At 53.2% G+C, this 20,089-nt stretch overlaps 7 protein-coding genes across 7 annotated transcripts; 4 read left to right on the top strand and 3 right to left on the bottom strand.

Annotated features, from left to right (window-relative positions):
* Nucleotides 1-220: 220 nt before the first annotated feature.
* On the bottom strand, nucleotides 221-2,851 carry J4E82_006724 (uncharacterized protein; the record flags this gene model as incomplete). Its single annotated transcript, XM_051732979.1, has 1 exon — nucleotides 221-2,851. One exon carries the CDS (start codon nucleotides 2,849-2,851, stop codon nucleotides 221-223), a length of 2,631 nt encoding a protein of 876 aa, XP_051587193.1.
* A 225-nt stretch (nucleotides 2,852-3,076) lies between these two features.
* Nucleotides 3,077-3,585, top strand: J4E82_006725 (uncharacterized protein; the record flags this gene model as incomplete). The annotated part of the gene is made up of 4 exons (XM_051732980.1): nucleotides 3,077-3,084; nucleotides 3,201-3,279; nucleotides 3,416-3,505; nucleotides 3,556-3,585. 4 exons carry the CDS (start codon nucleotides 3,077-3,079, stop codon nucleotides 3,583-3,585), a joined length of 207 nt encoding a protein of 68 aa, XP_051587194.1.
* A 493-nt stretch (nucleotides 3,586-4,078) lies between these two features.
* On the top strand, nucleotides 4,079-5,619 carry J4E82_006726 (uncharacterized protein; the record flags this gene model as incomplete). Its single annotated transcript, XM_051732981.1, has 3 exons — nucleotides 4,079-4,148; nucleotides 4,338-5,196; nucleotides 5,253-5,619. 3 exons carry the CDS (start codon nucleotides 4,079-4,081, stop codon nucleotides 5,617-5,619), a joined length of 1,296 nt encoding a protein of 431 aa, XP_051587195.1.
* Nucleotides 5,620-9,509: 3,890 nt separating this feature from the next.
* J4E82_006727 (uncharacterized protein) lies at nucleotides 9,510-12,070 on the top strand (the record flags this gene model as incomplete). Its single annotated transcript, XM_051732982.1, has 4 exons — nucleotides 9,510-9,517; nucleotides 10,087-10,138; nucleotides 10,188-10,690; nucleotides 10,900-12,070. The coding sequence occupies 4 exons, from the start codon at nucleotides 9,510-9,512 to the stop codon at nucleotides 12,068-12,070; spliced, it is 1,734 nt and encodes a 577-aa protein (XP_051587196.1).
* A 554-nt stretch (nucleotides 12,071-12,624) lies between these two features.
* On the top strand, nucleotides 12,625-13,852 carry J4E82_006728 (uncharacterized protein; the record flags this gene model as incomplete). Its single annotated transcript, XM_051732983.1, has 2 exons — nucleotides 12,625-13,038; nucleotides 13,088-13,852. 2 exons carry the CDS (start codon nucleotides 12,625-12,627, stop codon nucleotides 13,850-13,852), a joined length of 1,179 nt encoding a protein of 392 aa, XP_051587197.1.
* A 296-nt stretch (nucleotides 13,853-14,148) lies between these two features.
* On the bottom strand, nucleotides 14,149-16,359 carry J4E82_006729 (uncharacterized protein; the record flags this gene model as incomplete). Its single annotated transcript, XM_051732984.1, has 1 exon — nucleotides 14,149-16,359. The coding sequence occupies one exon, from the start codon at nucleotides 16,357-16,359 to the stop codon at nucleotides 14,149-14,151; it is 2,211 nt and encodes a 736-aa protein (XP_051587198.1).
* Nucleotides 16,360-16,860: 501 nt separating this feature from the next.
* Nucleotides 16,861-18,990, bottom strand: SAC6 (Fimbrin, actin-bundling protein; the record flags this gene model as incomplete). Its single annotated transcript, XM_051732985.1, has 4 exons — nucleotides 16,861-17,881; nucleotides 17,934-18,637; nucleotides 18,686-18,896; nucleotides 18,968-18,990. 4 exons carry the CDS (start codon nucleotides 18,988-18,990, stop codon nucleotides 16,861-16,863), a joined length of 1,959 nt encoding a protein of 652 aa, XP_051587199.1.
* Nucleotides 18,991-20,089: the final 1,099 nt, after the last annotated feature.

The following is a 20,089-nucleotide window of genomic DNA, read 5'->3' on the forward strand; positions in this document are numbered from 1 at the left end:
GGATTCATTTGCTCCAAGCCAGATACAAATTCGCAAAGCGTCTTGTAGATGAGGTTCATCATCTGGACCTTCACACTTCAGATGACTGTAAAAACAAATCGAGACAAAATCCTTGCATTGAAAGCAGCATGTAAGTCAAGCGTTTATATCATTAAATGCACTAGCTCAACCCCGGGATCGGAGGGGTTGCTGTATATATTCTCCAAGTAACGTGGCGAGGCTATGCCTTGAGGTCGTCATCCATGATTATTGGTGAGTGTAGGGTTCTGTCGCCCGTCCCTGCTGCCGCATTGAACGCGTCGCCAATTACCGTAGATTGAGGTTGTGGTTCAGATACGGATTCCATGGCCTGAGCCTGCGCGTCGAAGTGCTTCTGTAGCTGTTCAAGAGCGGCGGCATCATCCTCCTCTGTAGGGCTACGCCCTTCATTGCCGCGATCCGTATACTTTGAGCCCAGAATCTCACCAAGACCGACGGAGGCTCTGCGTTTGGTAGTCCGCCTCATGCGTGGGTGCCACATGTGGTCATGCACCATACCTTTGCTGAAAAGCTGAGGCTCTCTCAATAGCGGACTGCCCCATATCTTGTTGACCTCATCGACGTATCTAGCGTAGGGAAGCGTGTTAGCTCTCTCCATCACCCTGTTTTCTTTCCGGTTCGACCGGCCGTGACCAAACATGTTGACAAACTGCATTTGCAGGGCCTTGAGAACTGTGTGGTAGTGAACGAAGACGCCAAGATCCCGTAGCAGCACCACAATTCGCAAGCCTATACTCCACTCCAACTGACGCAAAGTCCCGTGCTCAAGTAACCGACGACGATAGTGTTTTTTAGCAAGCGCAGACTGAAGTATGGACTGTTCTAGATGAGCGTTTGGCAGGAGCCCAGCTTTGAAGCCCCATACAATAAGACCTTGCTGTAGGGATGGAGGGAATAGCTGACGAACAGGATGCGACGAGTTGATCTGTGTTACCATCGCTGGAAAGTGAAACCAGTGGCCACGCTCGGGATGGGCAGCGCGCAATTTTGCTGTGGCCGATTCCAAGAATGATGACTTTGGCAAGTGGTTGAATTGATGACTGCTCCTCGGCGCATACCAACAGAGAAGCCAGATGAGAACTCGCCTAAGCTCTCTTAGTCTGCCGGTCATGCCATATCTGCGGATGATCTCACGCCATTGTAGCGGAGAAACGACACCTAAACCGTTCTCGAGAATCATTACAAATACTCGTGTGACAAAACGCAAGTCGTCGAAACGATTGCCGACGGGTTTGCGTCCTGGTTGCCGGCGGCGTAGTAGACTACGGATGGCCACGATTGATTCGGCTGTCAACATAATGCCACGTGCTCGCATGTCTTGGAGCACTTCCATGATATGTGTTGGCCCAGAACGTTTGACATAGGCCTGCAAGAGAAGGTTCCAGGACTCTTGGCTGGCATCATTGTGGAAGAGCGTCAGAATGGCAAGCGTGCGCTGAACTTGGGCATAGTCGTTGTTATCAAGATAGTATCCGAGCAGCTTGCGTTGTACTTTGGCGTCGCCGAAGACATCTGGATGCTGGTCGCTTGTCAACATACTGCGCACCAACTGCCATTTCTGCTCCATTACGAATTTCTCCAATGCTAGGGAGAAGACGCAGCCCTGTAAGGCAATACCTGCTGACCGGAGCTCTTCAAATCTCTTAGGTAGCTCCTCGACCTGCTGCGTTTGTAGTGCCATGGTGAGGACAGCCTGAGGTCCAATCTCGTTCACTCCCACCATAGAGAGCCCTTGTATAATGGAGGCCGCTGGAAAAGTGCGGGTTGCGAACATACGAGCGACAAACGAGTCTTCGAATCGAACAGGTGCGGTGTCGGGGCCTTCCAAGCGTCGCAGAAGAGTCTCGTTGTACCTGGCTGGATCCCGCTTCCATTTCTTCGTCGCTCCTTTTGTCTCAAAGTAGACATCACCAGCTGATGCCTCGACGATGAACAGCCGAACGACAGGGTGCAACGCGACAGACTCTGACGGCATATCATTACGAAGAGTGCAAAGCGCATGCCATTGGCGTGCGGCGGTGATATCTCCCTTCTCGATGAAGACAGGTACCACATCGTCGTAGAGGTCTCGCTCGTTGCTGTGTTCGTATATTTCCTTGAGGGCTTCGTATGCAGCGTGCTTGAAAGTCGATCGTCCCAAATGTGCCAACTGCCGTAAGGGAAGCCGCTGGGGTTTCAGGTTCCTCTGCAGCGTGTAATGGTATCTCAACGCTGTCTGTGCTCTCCTCGGAAGCCAGTGGCTCATGACCAGACGGTAGAGATGAGGGTATGTTTTGCCTGTCTCATGGAGCAGCTCTTCAGCGTGCTCGATCGCTTTGCCTGTGAGCAAATGGTTCCTGACAAAAGTCCCCCATAGAAATTCGGCATCTGGGGTGTCTTCTGTAGGCAGGCGGTACCCTCGATGACGAATGTTTCGCCAGACATTGCGGACGCCCTTGGCCCCATGCCGTCTCTCTTCGCTTGCGAGCACGACAGCGAGTTGTCTGGGATCGTCGTCTCCTCTTGCTACACGTATGACGTCGTTGTCAAAGACATCAATGGTCGGTACGGGGGTATCGTTGGCATCGTCATTCTCGAGTGCTGCTCGCACTTGGCCTCGGACTTCTGCTTCCTTGCGGGCATCTGCCATTCGCCTCCATTGTAGCTTGGACTGAGACTTGGGCTGGTACGAGTAATTGCGGCGGGCTACTACTGAAGAGCAGCAATTTGTGGCTATCGAACATGCTGCGGGGAATTCGGGGGCATTGACGATGGAGCACAGGAGTCGCAGAGCAGACGGGCTGGCGAGGAGCCTGTCCAGGGCCGGCGGCATCAACGAGACAGGGGCGAAGGGCGAAATCAGTCCATTGGCGTCGCAGTTGTCTCTGCCCGAATTGAAGATGCGGAAAGTTGTTGCGCCTAAAGCGGACAAGGGCCTTGGCGGCCGACTTCCTTTCGCCGGCGGATCGTTCGACCTCGCGACATCACGAAACCGCCCAATCCACGAAACCACCAATTGCCCCCGCAAGCCGCGCAATACACATCTACACTCTTCAAAATGGCTGGGTACGTCCACCCTGGAGCTGTGGCTGTGGCTGTGGCCGTGGGCTCTGTACCGCGCCGCCGTGGCCTCGCACACTCCTCCGTCTTTCCGCACAGAGCTCGGTACTGACAGTCAGCAGCTGGGTTATGCGCGAGAACAAAGTGCCTTACTGGCAACGCGAGTTCCAGAAGCACGACGGACTGAGGACCTGGGAGAAGGTGCGTACCGAATGCGGAAGAGGAAGATCAATGGGGTGCATATGACGTGGCCCACGAGGATGCGCAAGCCGGCGTTGGACATGTGGCGCCTGGATATCATCACAATCGGAGACGCATGCTGACAGATTTCCTCTAGGCCCGTGGAAAGTGGATGGTTCCCGGATTCAAGGTCATCATGTTCAGCAGCTTCGGTGCCAGCATGTACATGATGGGCCGTCTCGTCCTTGTAAGTTGCACCTGGCTGATCTGAGCACGCCCACGACTAACTTTGACTAGGGACACAAGACCTGGTTCGGCAAGAACTAGAAACTCCCACCTCGAATATGATATCCGGATAGGAGGGGCCCGGGATGAGTCGTCTGCATCTGTACAATCAATCAACAAGCCTTTGCCCTCCATGACAACTATTTCGTCTGGCCGCATAGAACAATCAATACCGTCTCTTTTCGTTGCCTTTACTTCTGTAGAGTGATGCTGCCGTCCTTTGACTGTTATATTAGTCCGATTACGGCTAGCTCCTTACCGCCATTTGCAATTACGTCCATATTGAGGTGCGAACACGTCTTGTTTCCAACCTTTCAAAACAGGCGATGCAGCAGACATGCCAATTCTCGGTTCAATCCAATGCAATCGAGCTCTGGGGTAGCTGCCCAGATGCCCCTCCACATGCGTGCTAGTCGCTGTAAAATGAGGTCAGTGCCACCAACGAGGAACCGAGCCGAGATCCATGGATCCTCCAAACCACCTCCCGCGCCGCCAAACCTCCACGTACACCTGTTCATTGTGAAGCATCGACGCAATGGCAGACTTCGTCAAGGGTCTCTTCGGTGGGCAAAAGCCTGCACAGGCTCCAGTTGTTGGTGATGATGGTACGTACACTGCATTGCATACGCGATCGCGAGCCCAGCGACCTGAGATGCGGGACCACACGAGATCCCTGGTGCGATGCTACAGTTTCTTGAGAAGAGAGGGAGTCGCGGGGCCGTCGTGAGGGTGTCATCGGACGTCACAGAGCTTGTGTATGTACAAAATCAACAGCACGCGCTGACAATGGCCAGACTTCGCCGACTACGCAGGTGCTCCTGAGCCCACACCCGCTGCCATCTCGTCCTTCACCACCGGTACCGGCGCGGCGCAGGCTGCCCCTACAGCTCTGGGCGACAGCCGCCCATACACGGCATGGTACCGTGTGTGGGAGCGCACAAGCATGGATGACTTCAAGCTGGAGATGTACATCCTGCCCTTTCTCTTCGCTCTCATCGCGGTCCACCTCTGGGGCACCAAGCGCAACCGCAGCAAGGCCAGGACATGGATGAAGGCCCACGCTCCTGTCCTGTCCCAGGAGTTCGCCCAAGTCGGTCATACGCGCCCAAGCGGAGAGGGAGAGGTTACAGACGTGGACAGCCTGCTCAAGGAGAAGAAGGCCGACGAGTACCAGACATACGCTACCGGACGCCAGAACGTCGCCTTTGTCGACTTCAAGTTGACCTTCTACAAGCGCTTCAACCCTTTCGCATGGCTTGGTGAATCCGTCCTTCCCCTGTTCTTCGAAAGCTTCCCTCCACCTTCTGAGCGCCTCGAGGCTACGGCCTACGTCTTCGATGGCCGGGAGACCAAGTTTGCTCCATCATACGGTCAGGGTGAGTCAAAGAAGGTCACCAACAGCACCTTCGATGGCTTCGTCTTCGCAATTGTACACAAGGACATTATGAAGCGCATGCGCGACGAGCGCTACGACCTGTCTCTGACTACCACGCGCGACCACGCCAAGTTGCCTGTTTGGACCACGGTCATGAGTGAGAGCGCTGAAGTCACGGATATGCTGCTCACCCCTGAGCTTATCAAAGCCGTGAACGACGCAGGAGACAACTTCGAGGCCATCATCGTCAGCGACCAGCCCATCAACGCCCCCAGGACGTAAGTCAGACAGCATTGCAATACCTCACTCTTTGGACCAAGCTAACATATCCCAGCCTCGACGAAACCAAGCCTAAGAAGCGTCTAAATCTCTCTCTCAAGTTCGCCTCGGACTATGCCACCACCCTCCCCATCTTCCAGTACTTCCTTCGCCTCCCTGATCAGCTCGCTTCCTCTGCACACTTCCGCCCTGAAGCCCTCCGTCGCATCAAGCAAACCCGCGACGAGCAGATCGCCAAGATCAAGAAGGCGGATGATGAGGAGAAGGCAGAGGAGAGGAAACTGGCTGCCGACAAGCTGAAGAAGGAGCAGAGGGATGCCAAATTGGGCCGCCTGAGTGCTGATGAGCAGCGCAAGTTCTTGGAGAAGGAGAGAGAGAAGAACGCAAGAAAGGGCATGAAGAGGAGTACTGTCAAGGCATAGGGTCCTTCGCATGAGAACATGGGTTGGGGTTAGAACGGGTACGAAAGTGTCTTGTGTATTGGATAACGGAGCATGAGAGATGATTGTAAAGTATGGGAAAGCGAGACACTTGTGTCTCGAGGAAAAGAGTAGTAATTCATTAATTGTACGCTACGTCATGCCTATAGGAATGCCATGTCCTTGTGTTGCCTGGATCAGAATTTGACGGCCAGGCCAACTATGGAAAAGCAGTATCCTCATACCTGATGTACCCTCTCACGTGTGCGTACACGAGAAGATTCGCTGAGATACTCACTCTCCTGCACCCTAAGATATTCTAATGTGTGTAAAGATTTATGCTCGGGGATTGCGGCGGGCTCAGAGTGGATGGCGGTGGTCACTTTAATTCGTGTCGCGGGCGTGGCAGCGCTGGCATATTGACATGCTGTATCGAGCTCAAGGTTGGCCTCCTTGTGGAGAGTATCGAACTAACCCGTGGCAGTTGCAAATCACGGCATGGTCTGGTATTAAATCTAATTCAGTCTCATGACCCACGAACTCGTGAGGGTAGGGGAAGTTTCTGGTCTGGCGGACTGGTGCTGAGCTAGCTTCGGTCCCAGGTGCAGGTGCCAATAGAATGGCCAATACCTCACCTCTGCGACAAGGAAAGCTGGTTCTACAGGATCATCTACATATGGAGCGGATGACGCGTTCGAATCCTCGTCTGTCGCCAACTGATATCCACCTTTTGCTACCTCGCCAGATATCTGCCTTACTTGACTCCAATGCGCACTATCTCCACCTAAACTATATGCTACTATCCTGTTAAGCATACACTTGCGTATGATATGTAAAACATTCCTGGTGACGATTATGGACGTATCCCAAGTCCAGAATAGACGGTTCTGAGCATTAGAATACTACTGTCCACCAATTACTTCATCAGTGACAATACCGTGCTTGGCTGCTACTCACTAGGACGCTGCTAGGTCGGCATCGGTGCGCCCTACTCCAAAAGCACTTTGTTAGGCGCTGTGGTAGTGGTTAAGTGTGGCAATGCAACGTACGTATTGAGAGCAGTATATACTGCATGTTGTTTCCTCTTCTGGACCGCAAATACTATGCCAAGATACAGTTATCATAGAAGTGCTGACTGGATGCATATGGGATTTTTCGAAGATGCAGGTGTCAGATTTGAACGCGCCATGTTCCCAGATGTTTTCGGCCACGGTAATAGGGCAGTGGAGGGGCTTGGTACTGCAGTCTCCTTTTGTTGTGAAGAATTTGGCGTGGTATACGAAGTAGAGATTGAGCTTCTTGGGTCGAGAACTTATTGCAATGTAATTTTCGATTGTGACTTCCAGATTGACAACAGAAGCGCGATGCTTGGTCAATTCATCGCGGGGGTTCATAAGGTCGTAGCTCATTACCTGGCTGAGCTGAGGATAAGATGTTAGGTAGATGAGTGAAAGGGTAATCACCTTTTACATTTATGAAATCAGCAGATAGCTATATCTAAGGTCTGCTCTTCTGTGTGTACCCAAGCATGTTACCTGTCGCTATTCAGCTCAGGCTAGTGAACAGTGCATTGCGAAAGTAGTCGAGAGTACCCAAGGTTACAAAGCCTGTGGTAGTCCAGCAGGAATGAACTGACTTGCTTCTCTGGTACAGCGATCGAAGCTCACTTCCAACCGCGGTGCGAATGGGAGCTAAAACCTAGGAAACGCAGTAATCTGATGATTCTTTTCGGAGTTGAGTACTTCTTTGTGGTCCGCACCATTACCGCCAGGATATCCCCAAATGATGTCTTCCTTTGTCAGTACATGGCTTGCTGATGTTGGTGGATGATTTACTCACTGCCTGGATCAGTCTCAGTGTTGGCAAGCATAGTAGCGACATTGGCAGCGAACGTTTTCGTTTACGCATCAAAATGCGTTGCTTGATCGAATCCGATATCATCGCCCTACCCTCACACAGCAATCAAGACTTCCGCGCGAGGGTACTCGGAGAGAACCGTATGCATAGGGAGCATAGACTGAAATGTAGCTCTAGGGTTGGCTTTGGCGAAGGCAATAATAACATGATCGATGCCAATTCGATCTTGAGGTTTGGTAGGAAGTGTCGGGTGGGATTTGTCTGCACAAATCACAAAACGAGCATTTGCTGACACGGCAAGCAACGTCGATATCAAGAGCACCGCAGATGGATATCGAATACTGAGGTGGCTACGGTACATCCAAAGTGGTATGAATGGTTGAGTGAAAAATTGTATGTAATCGGACGGACGCATGCTCATCGACTCGTGTTGCTGTGAAAAGGTAAGGGTGAACCGACAGGAAAGTCTCAATTTCCGGCCTAAACTTGTCATCGTCGGTTCCCCGACGAACAGTGTTGCTAACCAACACGCGCATGCAGGATACATGGGATGAATAGAACGCTAGTAATTGTTTTAGAGTCAAGCAGACCACGACAGTCTCCTGTTCACTTACTCTGCTACGACTTAACGATACACACCTACTGACGCATATTGAGTGAGTTTCCTTGTTGAAAAAACCTCTTTCCTGACTGAAAGCTGCTACGTCCAAAGTCGATGGATGTCCAATTTATTGGACAATCAGAAGGAGCGCGTTATTCCATATTTGCATGAACGCATTCTCAACGCGAGTATAATGGCGAACATCGGTCATTTGCATACGTCGACATGTGTGATACAGCCCTTTCATGTCGTTTGTACCTTGGATGTATCCATGTCATTGTCTGGGATGCCATAATGAACAGCAGATATCCATCCAGAAAGAAGACGGCAACTGTACAAGGTTTAGAAAAGACATCAAGGAAACGCATCCGAACCAGATGTTGGCAAATGTATAAGAAGCATAATTGGGATGGGTGCTAGTGCAGGACCAAGGTGGTTGCGTGTATCTTCTTCATGACTGTGGAATCGTGCTTTCCCATACTGGTAGCCGAGATGGGACTCAAAGCAGCGAGAGAAGAACAGTGACAACAAAACACGCCTCTGCTTCTTTTCTAGGCCGATCAATAACAAAATCCACGTACGTCCCCTAGCTCTTCCTGTAAAGCACACTGCGCGCCGTCAATGCGACTAGATCCGCAGCTCGGAGTTGCCAACGTCACTCAAGTATGCTGCATGCACACCGAAGCCTATCCTAATCGAACGACTGTAGATTGCCTGTCCTCGGTTTCCGGTTCCAAGTTACATCGAGTTAGGATTGGCATGGTCTTGGTGAGCTTAGAGGAAAGCACGTTATCGGAGAAAGAGTCGGATTCTGCTAACAAACCTCGAGAGGGGTATGTCTGTTACATATACGATATCGATCTAGTTAGACGTGCATGGGATACCAGTCGAAGCAAGACTACATAGCATTTGGGTGACACTGACAGCCCACAGAGTCCTTCTAGTACACCAATCATCGAGTTCTCCACAATCACGAAACCGTCGCTGCGGCAGGTGCTGCATGTCAGACGCGGGCGCTCTCCGTGGGGACGATGATGCGGACAGCCGTTGAGAACCACGGTTCACATGCGTCGAGCTTGCAAGCGACCGGACAACTCACCCAGTCCGCGTCGATGGTCATCGGCTGGACCGCGATCGATGAGCAATTTTGCACGTGATAGTCCGGCGGATCCGTGATCGTCGTCGACCCATCCTGCAGCCATGCTTTTCAGGCTGCGGCATCCAGGAGCTCTGGCCAATGGCGACGCGAGGCGACCCGACTAATATTAGGAGGCTGGGGAAAGGCTTGGAGCTATCAACAGCTGGCCGCGCGCGACATGGATAAGGTGAGCTGAAAAATGCCTCTCTTCACGTCCGAAGCTGGCGCCTCATGCATGGGACAGCAGTCCGGCCCCAATTGCATTATACCACGCAGGTTGGGATCGGCCCACTGGCAATGGACACGTTCGTGGAGCTGCAGCAAGGTCGGGGAAGCTCCCGGCAGCTCTGTGGAGCTCCAATGCGACGGGAATATGGATTGCGACACGAGGTGAACGCCATTGCCCGGTCAACAGCCGTGCTGAGGTGAATTGCGCGTCCGAAATTACCTCGGTGCGAGAAGCGCCAGGATGTGATATGCTGTCTGGGGTCAATCGGTCCATGGCACAGGCAGAAAAGGGGGAGCTGATACGCGCTAGTGCTCCGTGTCAACAAGGCTAGTCCGCTCCTGGACAGCTCTGCCAAAGCTTCCCAGCCTCCACAACCCTGCGATCATCGAGACGCCGACACAACAGTGATCCGACTGACCGCCAATCTACTTGATCCCCTCTTCGGCCATTCTGACTCCATCACTCCTCCACCTACACCCCGCTACTGCATCCAATTGCGCATCTTCAAGCAGCTGCACGTCAACACCATAAAGCTGGCGACGCTTCAGTAGATCTTTCATCACCAGAAATCTCCAAGTGAGACCCTCAAAGGAGCCAAGAAGTTCTTTCTTGATTCCTTTCGAATTGTTTTCGAACGGTTCGAAGGGTTTTCGAGAAAGAGCGACCCGACTCCGGCAAACTGGATTTTGAAGCACGAGTATGCTCTTTCACCGCGAGTGTATAAGCAATTATGCTAACCCGCGCAGGTTCCGATCCCCTTCAGTGTCTTCCCGTCTGCGTATCGGAACGCGGAATTTAAGGAAACTACCAGCGTAAAGGTAGAAGAACAGGAAGCACAGTTTGAGCAACAGGCTTCACACGGACGGGAAGGTCACGAAGAAACCCACGAATCCTTCTCCGCCACCGTCCTACCTCCTCCTCCGGCTCCCCAACAGCAGCAGCAACCGCAGCAGCACGACACTCACGTCAAGGAAGAGGTCCACATCTACGAAGAGGAGCGTCTTCGTCGTCCCCAGCCTCCCCAGCAGCAGCAGTTCCAGCAGGCTTCCCAGTCCCAGCAATTCCACGCTCAGCAGCCCCCTCAGCACCGTGAGGAGCTACATATCCACGAGCAAACTCGCTACCGCCAGCCCCAGCAGCAGTTCCAGCCGCCTCAACAGCAGTCCCAGCCGCAATTCCAGCAGCCCCAGCCTCACTCTCAGCACGTTCATCGTACTGACCGCGTAGAGTTTGAGCGATCCCACGACCGGTAAGTCCGATCCATTGTTTTGCCAGCGCATCTTCGCACGGATCAGCACAACAGACCAACCCCCTGACTTTAGCGGCACCCAGCCACGCGCTAGCCGCTAACCCCTTTCATCTGTTGTTGTCCTAGCGACATGCAGTCTCCACTTTTCTCTCACCTCCTCTAAGCTCTTCCTTGCCCAACCCAAAGCTGACCTTCCTTTCTTCCTTCAGCTACCAACCTCACCCCCAACCTCCTACCTCTACCCACTCCCACGTCGAGGTTCAGGACACAACCTACGATAGACACTTCAATACAGTCCACGGCCCTGCCACCGACTACGCTCCATCTCAAATCGACGTTACTGAACGTCAGATCCGCGAACGTACTCGTCCCATCGTCGCCGGTGCAAGCTACTCAAAGGAGACTTACACCACCAAGCACGATACCTTCCCCAGCAGCAAGCACGTCGAGAGTGTCGCCAGCCACCAGCCATCTGAGGTCCGAGTAGAAACATCTGCTCGTTCCACTGCTGCACCCCCCAAGAAGTTCAAGCGTGATATGGGATATTACGACAACGAGGGCCAATACCACTCGCTTCGTCAAGGAATCTCTCACGCCGCTCACAAGGTCGCCGACCGTATCCAACACCCCATCCACCCTCACCGCCACCACCACTCTCACGAGCACTCTTTCCCTGGTGCCAAGTACGACGACGAACGTGAAGAGGTAATCGTCAAGGAGAAGTACACTTCAGCTACTCCTTCTGTTGCCCCTAGCCGCCCCGTCCAATCCGGAGCTCCTGTTGAGAGAGTCGTTCGCGTCCACTCCAACCCTTCTCCCCCCAGGTCCACAGTTTCTGCTGCTGCACCTGCCCCTGCACCTGCACCTGCTCCCGTCTCCGCTTCTATCGCACCTGCACCAGCTTCCGCTCGTACAGTCCGCAAGATGGCTTCCTCCAAGACTATCACCATCCCCTGCCACCACATCCGCATCGGCGATCTCCTGATCCTCCAGGGCCGCCCTTGCCAGGTCATCCGTATCACCACCTCCTCCCAGACTGGCCAGCACCGTTACCTCGGTGTTGACCTGTTCACCAAGCAGCTCCATGAGGAGTCTTCTTTCATCTCCAACCCGGCCCCCTCCGTCGTTGTCCAGAACATGCTCGGTCCTGTCTTCAAGCAGTACCGTGTTCTCGACATCCGTGAGGACGGTCGCGTTGTCGCCATGACCGAGTCTGGTGATGTCAAGCAGGGCCTTCCCGTCCTTGACCAGAGCGGTCTCATCTCCCGCCTGACAGAGTCTTTCGACAACGGCCGTGGCAGCGTCCGCATCCTCGTCATCGATGACGATGGTATGGAGATGGCTGTCGACTACAAGGTTGTCCACGGATCCAGGTTGTAGAAACATCTAGTCAATGGTAAGTCATCATCACCATCAACCTTCATCATCGTTCATCATCTAACACCTTCAAGGTCTTATTCAAACGTTCTATAATCAATTATCCCTTAGGCGTTTGTTTCCTCACGGCCACCTTTTATAAATTGTGTTCATAACTTTTGCATCGTCACTTGACTGGTAGCATGGCGCACTCGGGCATCGATCGGTGTCTATCGCTCTCGGTGTTTGGGGCGCGTCTATGTCTGCTTGCTTGGGTGGTGGAAATATCGGAGCTACATCTGTGGATAGTTAATGAATTGCGTCTCCTTTAATCCTTGTCCATGCTTCGTGATGTCTATGCTGCCTCATCTGTGCCTTGCTGTGATCATCTCTTTGTTTATCCGTAGCATCGCGTGTTGTCTAGCTATCCGAGGCTACCCCGCGTTCTCCACGCGGCTCTCCACATGAACATCTTAACACCAACAGCTATATCTGCCCCACTGTATGCGAACGACGTGCGTACCCTGCGCTCCTTCGCGATGAACCTCGCGAACTGAGACAACTGCCCAGTGCTAACCATGCCTCACTCAGACCACTCTCCATCTCCGCAACGCGAGTCATTTCCCCATCTCCCAAAATTTCCAGATAACGTACCCACTGCGCCTCTTCTACGCATATCCCTCCAGAAACTTCTTGAGCACGATGAAGAAGAACAAAACAGGTGCTGGCAAGCATGTTGCGAATTAGGTTTCTTTTACCTCGACGTACGCACACGCAACAGTGACACGAATAATGGAACTACTATCGATGGCGATGCGTTACTCGGAGACGTGGACAAATTGTTCGATGTGATGCAAGACTTTTATGATCTCGATGTCACAGAGAAGATCAAGTACGATTTTAAAGACCAGGGCAGTTACTTTGGTTACAAAGGATACGGCGAAGGCATAGTTGACAAGCAAGGGACGAAAGATAGGAATGAATTCTACAACGTACGTCGATCTTCTCTCACATGTCTCCAGTACTAATACACCATCTTAGATCTCCAAGGACGATGTCATTGGTCTCACTGACCCCCTCCCCTCCCCAGCGGTCCTAAATCCACATCGTGGTCTGTACAAATCGTACATCGCCTCCTCACACGCGATCTGTATGCTTGTCACTTCTCTGCTATCTTCCCGGCTCCCTTTAAAAGAGGATATCCGTGGAGCGGGTGGTCTGCCTGCCATCCATCGCTTGAATGCCGCATCAGGGGACCAGATCCGTTTTGTCAAAGCGCCGCCGCAGGAGCAATCGCTCAAAGGCGTGGCGTTGGGTGAACATACGGATTTTGGTAGCGTCACAGTGCTGTTCAATCGTTTGGGTGGCCTGCAGGTCAGGCTGCCTGAACACATATCGCCACTTGAGCCGATGTCCGCGTCTCCCCCACCTACCGACGTGGAGAAGAAGCTGTGTGAAGATGGCTGGACGTATGTTCGTCCTTTACCTGGACACTGCATCGTCAATCTTGGAGATGCGCTTGTCAAGTTCTCTGATGGTGCGCTGAGAAGTAACATCCATCGCGTTGTTGCTCCGCCAGGTGAACAGGGCAGTGTTACGAGGTACAGTCTTGTGTACTTTTGCCGGCCCGAGGATGACGTTTTATTGAAGAGTTTAATAGAGGGCGGGTCAAAGGATGCAGAAGAGCAAGTTACAGCAAAAGATTGGATTCTTCGAAGGGCGTTAGGACGGAGGAAGGCAGATGGATGGGAGAAGAGTAGTGGCACAGAGAGTGTGAGTATGAGGAGTGGTGGGATGAGGTCGTGATACAAGGAGTGTTAGGTGTATACCCTTAATGACTATTGGGCGCATACCAATGACCAGCCCTTCATCCCCAGCTGTTGCAACTCGCGAGATAGTGGCCAAAAGGCATCGGAAGTTGGATGTTACAGTTGAACACGATCAATGTGAACTCATGATTGTGGCATGTATGGAGAAGAAGTGGTCATATTCATTGAACTAGCCCCATGTACCATTGCCTCCAGCCCAGTCCCATGTACCACTCCCTCCATTCTCCCGTCATCCTGCGGCATTGCCGCGGTAGAAGCGAACGGCGGTTCTGCTTATCGCTTGAGGATTGCTTTGCCGAGTTCGACGGCTTCAAGCGCCTGCGCATTTTTGGCGGTTAGTGGGCCTTTCTTCCTCTCTATCCTGAGGGTTTCTTCGGCTTGGGCGAACAAGCTCTTAGCATTGGCCGTTCTCTGTTTGAGCTGTGCCAGACGTTTCTTTCCTGCAGCAATTTTCTGCATGTACTCAGCTTTATACAAAGCTTTGCGGCGCTGCCCCTCAAGGGTGACATTCGCTGTGAGGTCAGTGTTTTTTTCGATCCACTTTTGCTTGCGAGCCCAAAAGTCGTCTCGCTCTGCATCTGTTAGCTCTGGCAAGGCAAGGCTTGATATACTCTTGCCTGCCCAATCGATGCTAAGGCCGCCATTCACGGTGTAAGCGCGTAGATAGCGACAGAAGACAACCTCGCAGAGCTGTCCCAGACCCGGGTCGAGGATCAAGCAGATCACGTAGAACTTGAGCCTGTACAAACCAGGCCATTGCGTCTCGCATATGTCGCTTACAAGCAGACTGAGCCAACTAGCCGAGTTCCGGCTTTCGTGGCCTTTGCGCCGCTTTGCGGCGTTCATTGCGTACCCAACATACTGTATTGTGGGTGCTAGGTTGATGCCTTGGCTTCGACAATGGCGTATGCGAGCTCGGCCTGCTACGATCCAGGCGCGAAGACACTTCGCTCTGCTCTCCGAGAATGCGTTTGCGCTTGTCTGGAGATGGCGGCGAATACCTTTCCTCGAATCATCGAGGGACCAGCCAGTGGTGTCTTGGGAATCCGTCGTCTGAGATTCCTCTTCATCGGCAATGCAGTCGATGTTGTACGCTTCGGTGGCATGTGCCACACTGCGCTCGCAGTAGCGCTCAGCGATGTCTAGCATCTGCTCATAATGGTCAAGCGACATGGCGGAGCCGTTAGTATCGGTCAAGGGCCGTACATAGCACGAAGGATGGTATGAAGCGCGATCTCGCAGCTTGTCAATGTACTGTGCGACGTCAGTACCAGCGGCCCGGCTTTTCAGGTAAGCAAGATCAATGTTGCCAGCAATGGTCTCAATAAGGACCTCTTCGTTCATGGAACAGAAAAACCGATCACAGGCGCCTTGCCATACGGGAGGGAACTCGGGATCTTCCATGATACCACTCAATGGCGAGCCTGAGGCGCGCTCATCGTCGAAACCCGCCTTGATCAGCGGCAAGAAACCATCAGTCGGTATTCTCCGTGCTAGGTCTACATAGCGGTCGACGTCAATAAGCGCCATACCAGGCAGCTCGGTGGAGTCGATATCGACATCAGTTAGGAGGTCCGTAGGGTCGGTTGCTGGCACGTTGTGCGGCTGAGCCGGCGTCTTATGGGTGCTTGGGCTGTATTGAACAGCCTGGTTCCTGTTGCGTGTGCCCGTTATTTGAGGGCTTCCTGGGTTAGCGATCATCGCTTGAGTGCCATGGTCGACACTCTCTTCAGGCAGTGGCGGACTCCGCTCACGTACGTCCCGACTGCGGCCTCGGCCAGTGAGTTTTGGGTATCTATCTCCATCGGAAGGATACCTATGGTCAGTATAACCACCATGATGATCATGTCCTGTCTCAGGTACAGGACTATACATAGCGCCGTAGCGCTCACCGGAACTCGACCTTCTGTCGTCGAGATATGGCGTTGGCGACCTATTAGTCTGCCAGTTACCTTGCGGAGGAGCCGCATTGGAGAATTTCGGAGGAGCCGCGGGAGCCTGCCTGTCTAGGCTAGAAACGCCTGGCGCCTCATGTCGGTGCTCGCATTGCGACTCTCGTCGCTGCTCTTGTCGCTGCAGCGTCTCTGGCCCACGAGCGGTATCACGCTCAGCTTTCATGCTCTCTTCCAGATGCGCTATACACCAATCCTCGTTGGCAACCTTCAGCAGGTCGGGGCAGATCTGCTGAGTGTGAGTATGATTGGGGTTGAGTGGACAACGCCCTCGGCATTCGCGCCAGGTCTTGCGGTGGTGTGACGTTGCCGTCTCACCGCACATCATGCACCGGGTATGAAAGTGCTTCACGCCGGCGTCTTTCATGACTGCCATGAAATCAGGCGGGCGGATGACATCCGCGTAGTGCCCACGTTGGGACTTGTCATCTTGCCTGTCGCCAGGCGGGCCATCGCCGTTGTTACCAAGGCCTTGGCCGAATTGTTGATGCTGCTGATGCAGCGAAGAGGTTGCCATGTTGGTGTCTTCCATGGTGTTGTGAGTTGTTGGAGGTGAGAGCAAAATTTCAGTGCGGTGTTGACCTTCTCAGTCGCGTTTGCTTAGCCAAGGCGCTAGTGCACCAGTCGCGCGTTCAAGTGAAGAGTGATATCTAGGTACGCTTAGGATTGCGCAACGTCGGCAATGTTTCACTTCACCAGTGGTTTCTTTTCGTTCGTCTATTCGGATTTTTTGCACCATCTTTCACATGAGAGACGTTCGAACTCAGTATAGCACCGCTAGAGATACTAAATCCAAATCGAGGTTTATCCTATACAGTGATGTTGGCAGTTGCGCTGTTGTTGTGAGAGCACATACGAGGAAGGCGCGCCCGTCCACTGGTCAACACCGCACTCACACTGAATGAAGACAGCAACGATAATGTTGTAGATTCGATCAGTGATAAACTATTTTCAAATGCTCGCACGCTTCACCCATAGGGCGTTACATCATCTACTCATTCCAAAAGACACAATCGGAAAAGACCCCAACGACTTATTGTCCACCCGTCTTCTCATGCGTGCTCATCAAGCTACCAATGAAGGTAGTGATAAGTCTGCTCTGTACGGCAACAATGTCGTCGGGTACGAGCCAGATGGTGGCGCCCATCTTTCGCGCAATACTGATGGCCAACTTGGCGTTCTGGTAGCATTCGTCGTCGTTGCGGCCCTGGTTTACGAGGTCGTAGTCGACGTATGCGGGCTTCATGCCGGCGAGGACATCGAGCAGGAAGACGGCGTTGGCGAGAGACGAGTCCTTGAAAGAGCGGACTTGGCTGCCCTTGCCGCCCTTGCGTGCCATATCGTTGGCCCACTTGATCATATCCGCGTCGGAGATCTCGCGCTTGCCGAGGCGTTGAGCGAGGCCGTTGAGGGTAGCTACGATGTCCTTGCGCATCAGCTGCCATACCAAACCGAGAGTCAATGTGCGTTGACCGTCGGTGATATCAGCACCCTGGATACCTGGTAGCGAGAACTGGACCTGCTTGCCAAGCTCGACGGCATAGTTGGTATTCTCCAGGGCCTTGAAGCGCATCAGTTCTTGGCCTTCGCGTGGCTTGTTAACGTGTCGCCAGTTTACGCTGCCTGGAATGACCTTGTCGTATGCTTGCAGAATGACTGTACCGTCCTTGAGGTCCTCGTAGAAGGATTGTACGACCGGCTTGACGTCAAGAGAGTTGAGCCACAAAGTAAAGACACGAGCCTCGCGCTCTCCCGCGGCATCAAAGTCATCAATCTCAGCCTTCTCCTCCTCGGTGATGGGGTCAAGGCAGGGGTGTGTGTTGAACAGGTTGGCGACGAAAGCCAGGTTGAGCTTCGGGTTTCCAGCCACCAGAGATGTAGGTGTAAGGAATTTGCGGCAGTCGAGAGCGTCGGCATTCTGCAGCACCATCTCCGCGCGCTGGAGGAGATCGGTTTGCTGTAGCGGCGAGCGTGAACAGGTTTCGGGGGCCAGCTGATTGAGGAGAACAGTGTAGTTCTCGCCGTCCTTGACGTCGGTTGAGAAGTTGGAGACACTGCGAAGGTTAGCTATGTTGACGCATTCAGACCATATCCTTGTCTACGTACGTCCTGTGCCACTTGGCGTTCTTCAAGTGGTAGTTGAACCATCTCAGCAGGATCTGCTCCGGTGGCAGACGCAGGAATTGCTCCAATGTCTCGTCATCTTCCAATAGCCTGTACAACTCAGGGTGCAGCTTGATGTCGATCTTGCCCAGCAGACCTCTCCGGATGATCTGCCAGATCAGACCCAGAATCAAATGCTCGCGTACTTCAATGATATCTCCGCTGCCAATGTTCACCACTGAGCATCCAATACCCTTGGCCGACTCGATGACGATGTTGTTGTTCTCTGTGAAGTGGAAGTTGTTGAGCGACTTGATCTTCTTGCCCGGCTTGTTCAGCACACGTTCGTCAATGGTGTCCGGTACGCTGTCGTTGATGAGCTTGGACAAGACCAGGCCGTCCTTGCAGGCGTCGAACATCTCAAACGTGTCTGTGGGGAAGGGCAGGCGGTCGCCGATGTCTGGGTCGCCGGCGAGGACGGCGTTGATGTGGCGCGTAAACTCGGTTCGCTCATCTTCGTTGATGGTGTGGGTGACATTTGCAGAAGAGCCCTGGACCTGGATCCTGCCGCCACCGACGCTGCCTTTCGAGGCATGCCCAGGGTTGGAAGGCGAGTTGACGCTTGAAGCTGTGCCGGCTCGTGGTCGGGTTGGGCCGGTTGACATGCGCTGTTGGGCAGGAGACGAGACGCGCAGTTTGGAGATGAGCTGCGGCGGTTAGCTTCTGGACAGGCCACAGCGTACCACGATGCCTACATCTACATAGTCGTCAAGCTCTACTCTTCTCGAGCTGTCTAGTTCCACCTCTTTTAGGGCTTGTCGCACCACGTCGTACGGCTGGTGCTCCGACTGCTGCGCGGCCTTGATGACGGTTCCCTCGTCGAGGTAGCCCTTGTCGTCGATGTCGAGCTTCCGGAAGGCATCTTGCAGGCCAAAGATCTCGCCCTGCTCGAACTGGGGGTACTTCCTGTGCGCAATGCCTGGTTAGCTACTGTGGAACCCAACGGATGCTGTCAGAGGGAGCTCGCGCCCACGTACTTTTGCAGCTTGATGATGTTCATGTTGGCGGTGCAAGTCAACAGAAGTCAGATGCGGAAGAAAAGGATATACTGGGCGGCAAAGTGACTGCCTGGCTCCGCCTCGTTCTGGGTTGCGCGTTCGATCACTTCGTGCCTCTTGTTTTGCTTACCCGATGACGACGTGGGGCTGCTGCCAAGACGGACACCTCGAGGGGGCAGGTCGCATCCTGCTCCCGGATTACGTACGCACGTCACCTCTCTCCTGGTGTCAGGCTGCCATTGCTTCATAGGTACCCAACTCCATGACAGACATTAACAGCCGCCGCAATTTCATCGCCTTTGTCATGCTCCTGATGCGCGCTTGCTTTTCATCTCTTTACCAACATTCTGCCATCTTCAATGCCCAAGGCCTTCCATGGGTCCCCAGTTGTTGAAGCGGTGTCCACTGCCACCTCACCCTTCGCTAGAGCCAGTCCTTAGTGTCTACTACGTGAAAAAGCCTCACACAACACATCACATTCAAACAACAATCGCTCAGTGCATCAGTGGAAAAAGAGCTTTTGATTCCCTCATTAACGTCATAAGGTCCATATCGCCGGCTCGCCCAACGAAAAGTAGACACTAAAGCCATCCCGTCTCCTAAAACGCTCAAAGTGGCCCGACGGCTGCCCGTATGCTATTCAGCCCGAACGTACCACCTAGATAAAAAAACAACAGGGCGACATGCCCGCTCTGGACATGCCCGCCAAATCAACATCATCATTGCGTGAACATCCCATCGTGTACGCCTGCATTTTCGTCAAACATGGCGTGCCGTTGATTTCGAAACGAGAAAGAGTACTGGAGTTGTGTCGCTCACGTCGTCGGTCGCACAGCCACGTATATGTATCCGGTATTAGCGGTGGTGGGGTTGGCGTATGTCGAGCGAGAGCATTATTGAGGTGACAGGACGACCGACGTCGAAAAGCTTCCAGTACTCTCCCAAGCTTCAGAAAGGTAAAGGACGTGATTGTAGAATGTACAAGACTTGCACGTGCTCGTGCCGCATGCAGAAGTCGTATATCATGAGACTCAAAGCCCAGGACATGGTGTATAGGAACAGTGGTTCCACGAAGCAAATGGTCGTAAAAGTCGTGAATGC

This window comes from Alternaria postmessia (genome assembly GCF_024291825.1).
Source record: "Alternaria postmessia strain BMP 2775 chromosome Unknown scaffold_41, whole genome shotgun sequence".
Classification (NCBI taxonomy): domain Eukaryota; kingdom Fungi; phylum Ascomycota; class Dothideomycetes; order Pleosporales; family Pleosporaceae; genus Alternaria; species Alternaria postmessia.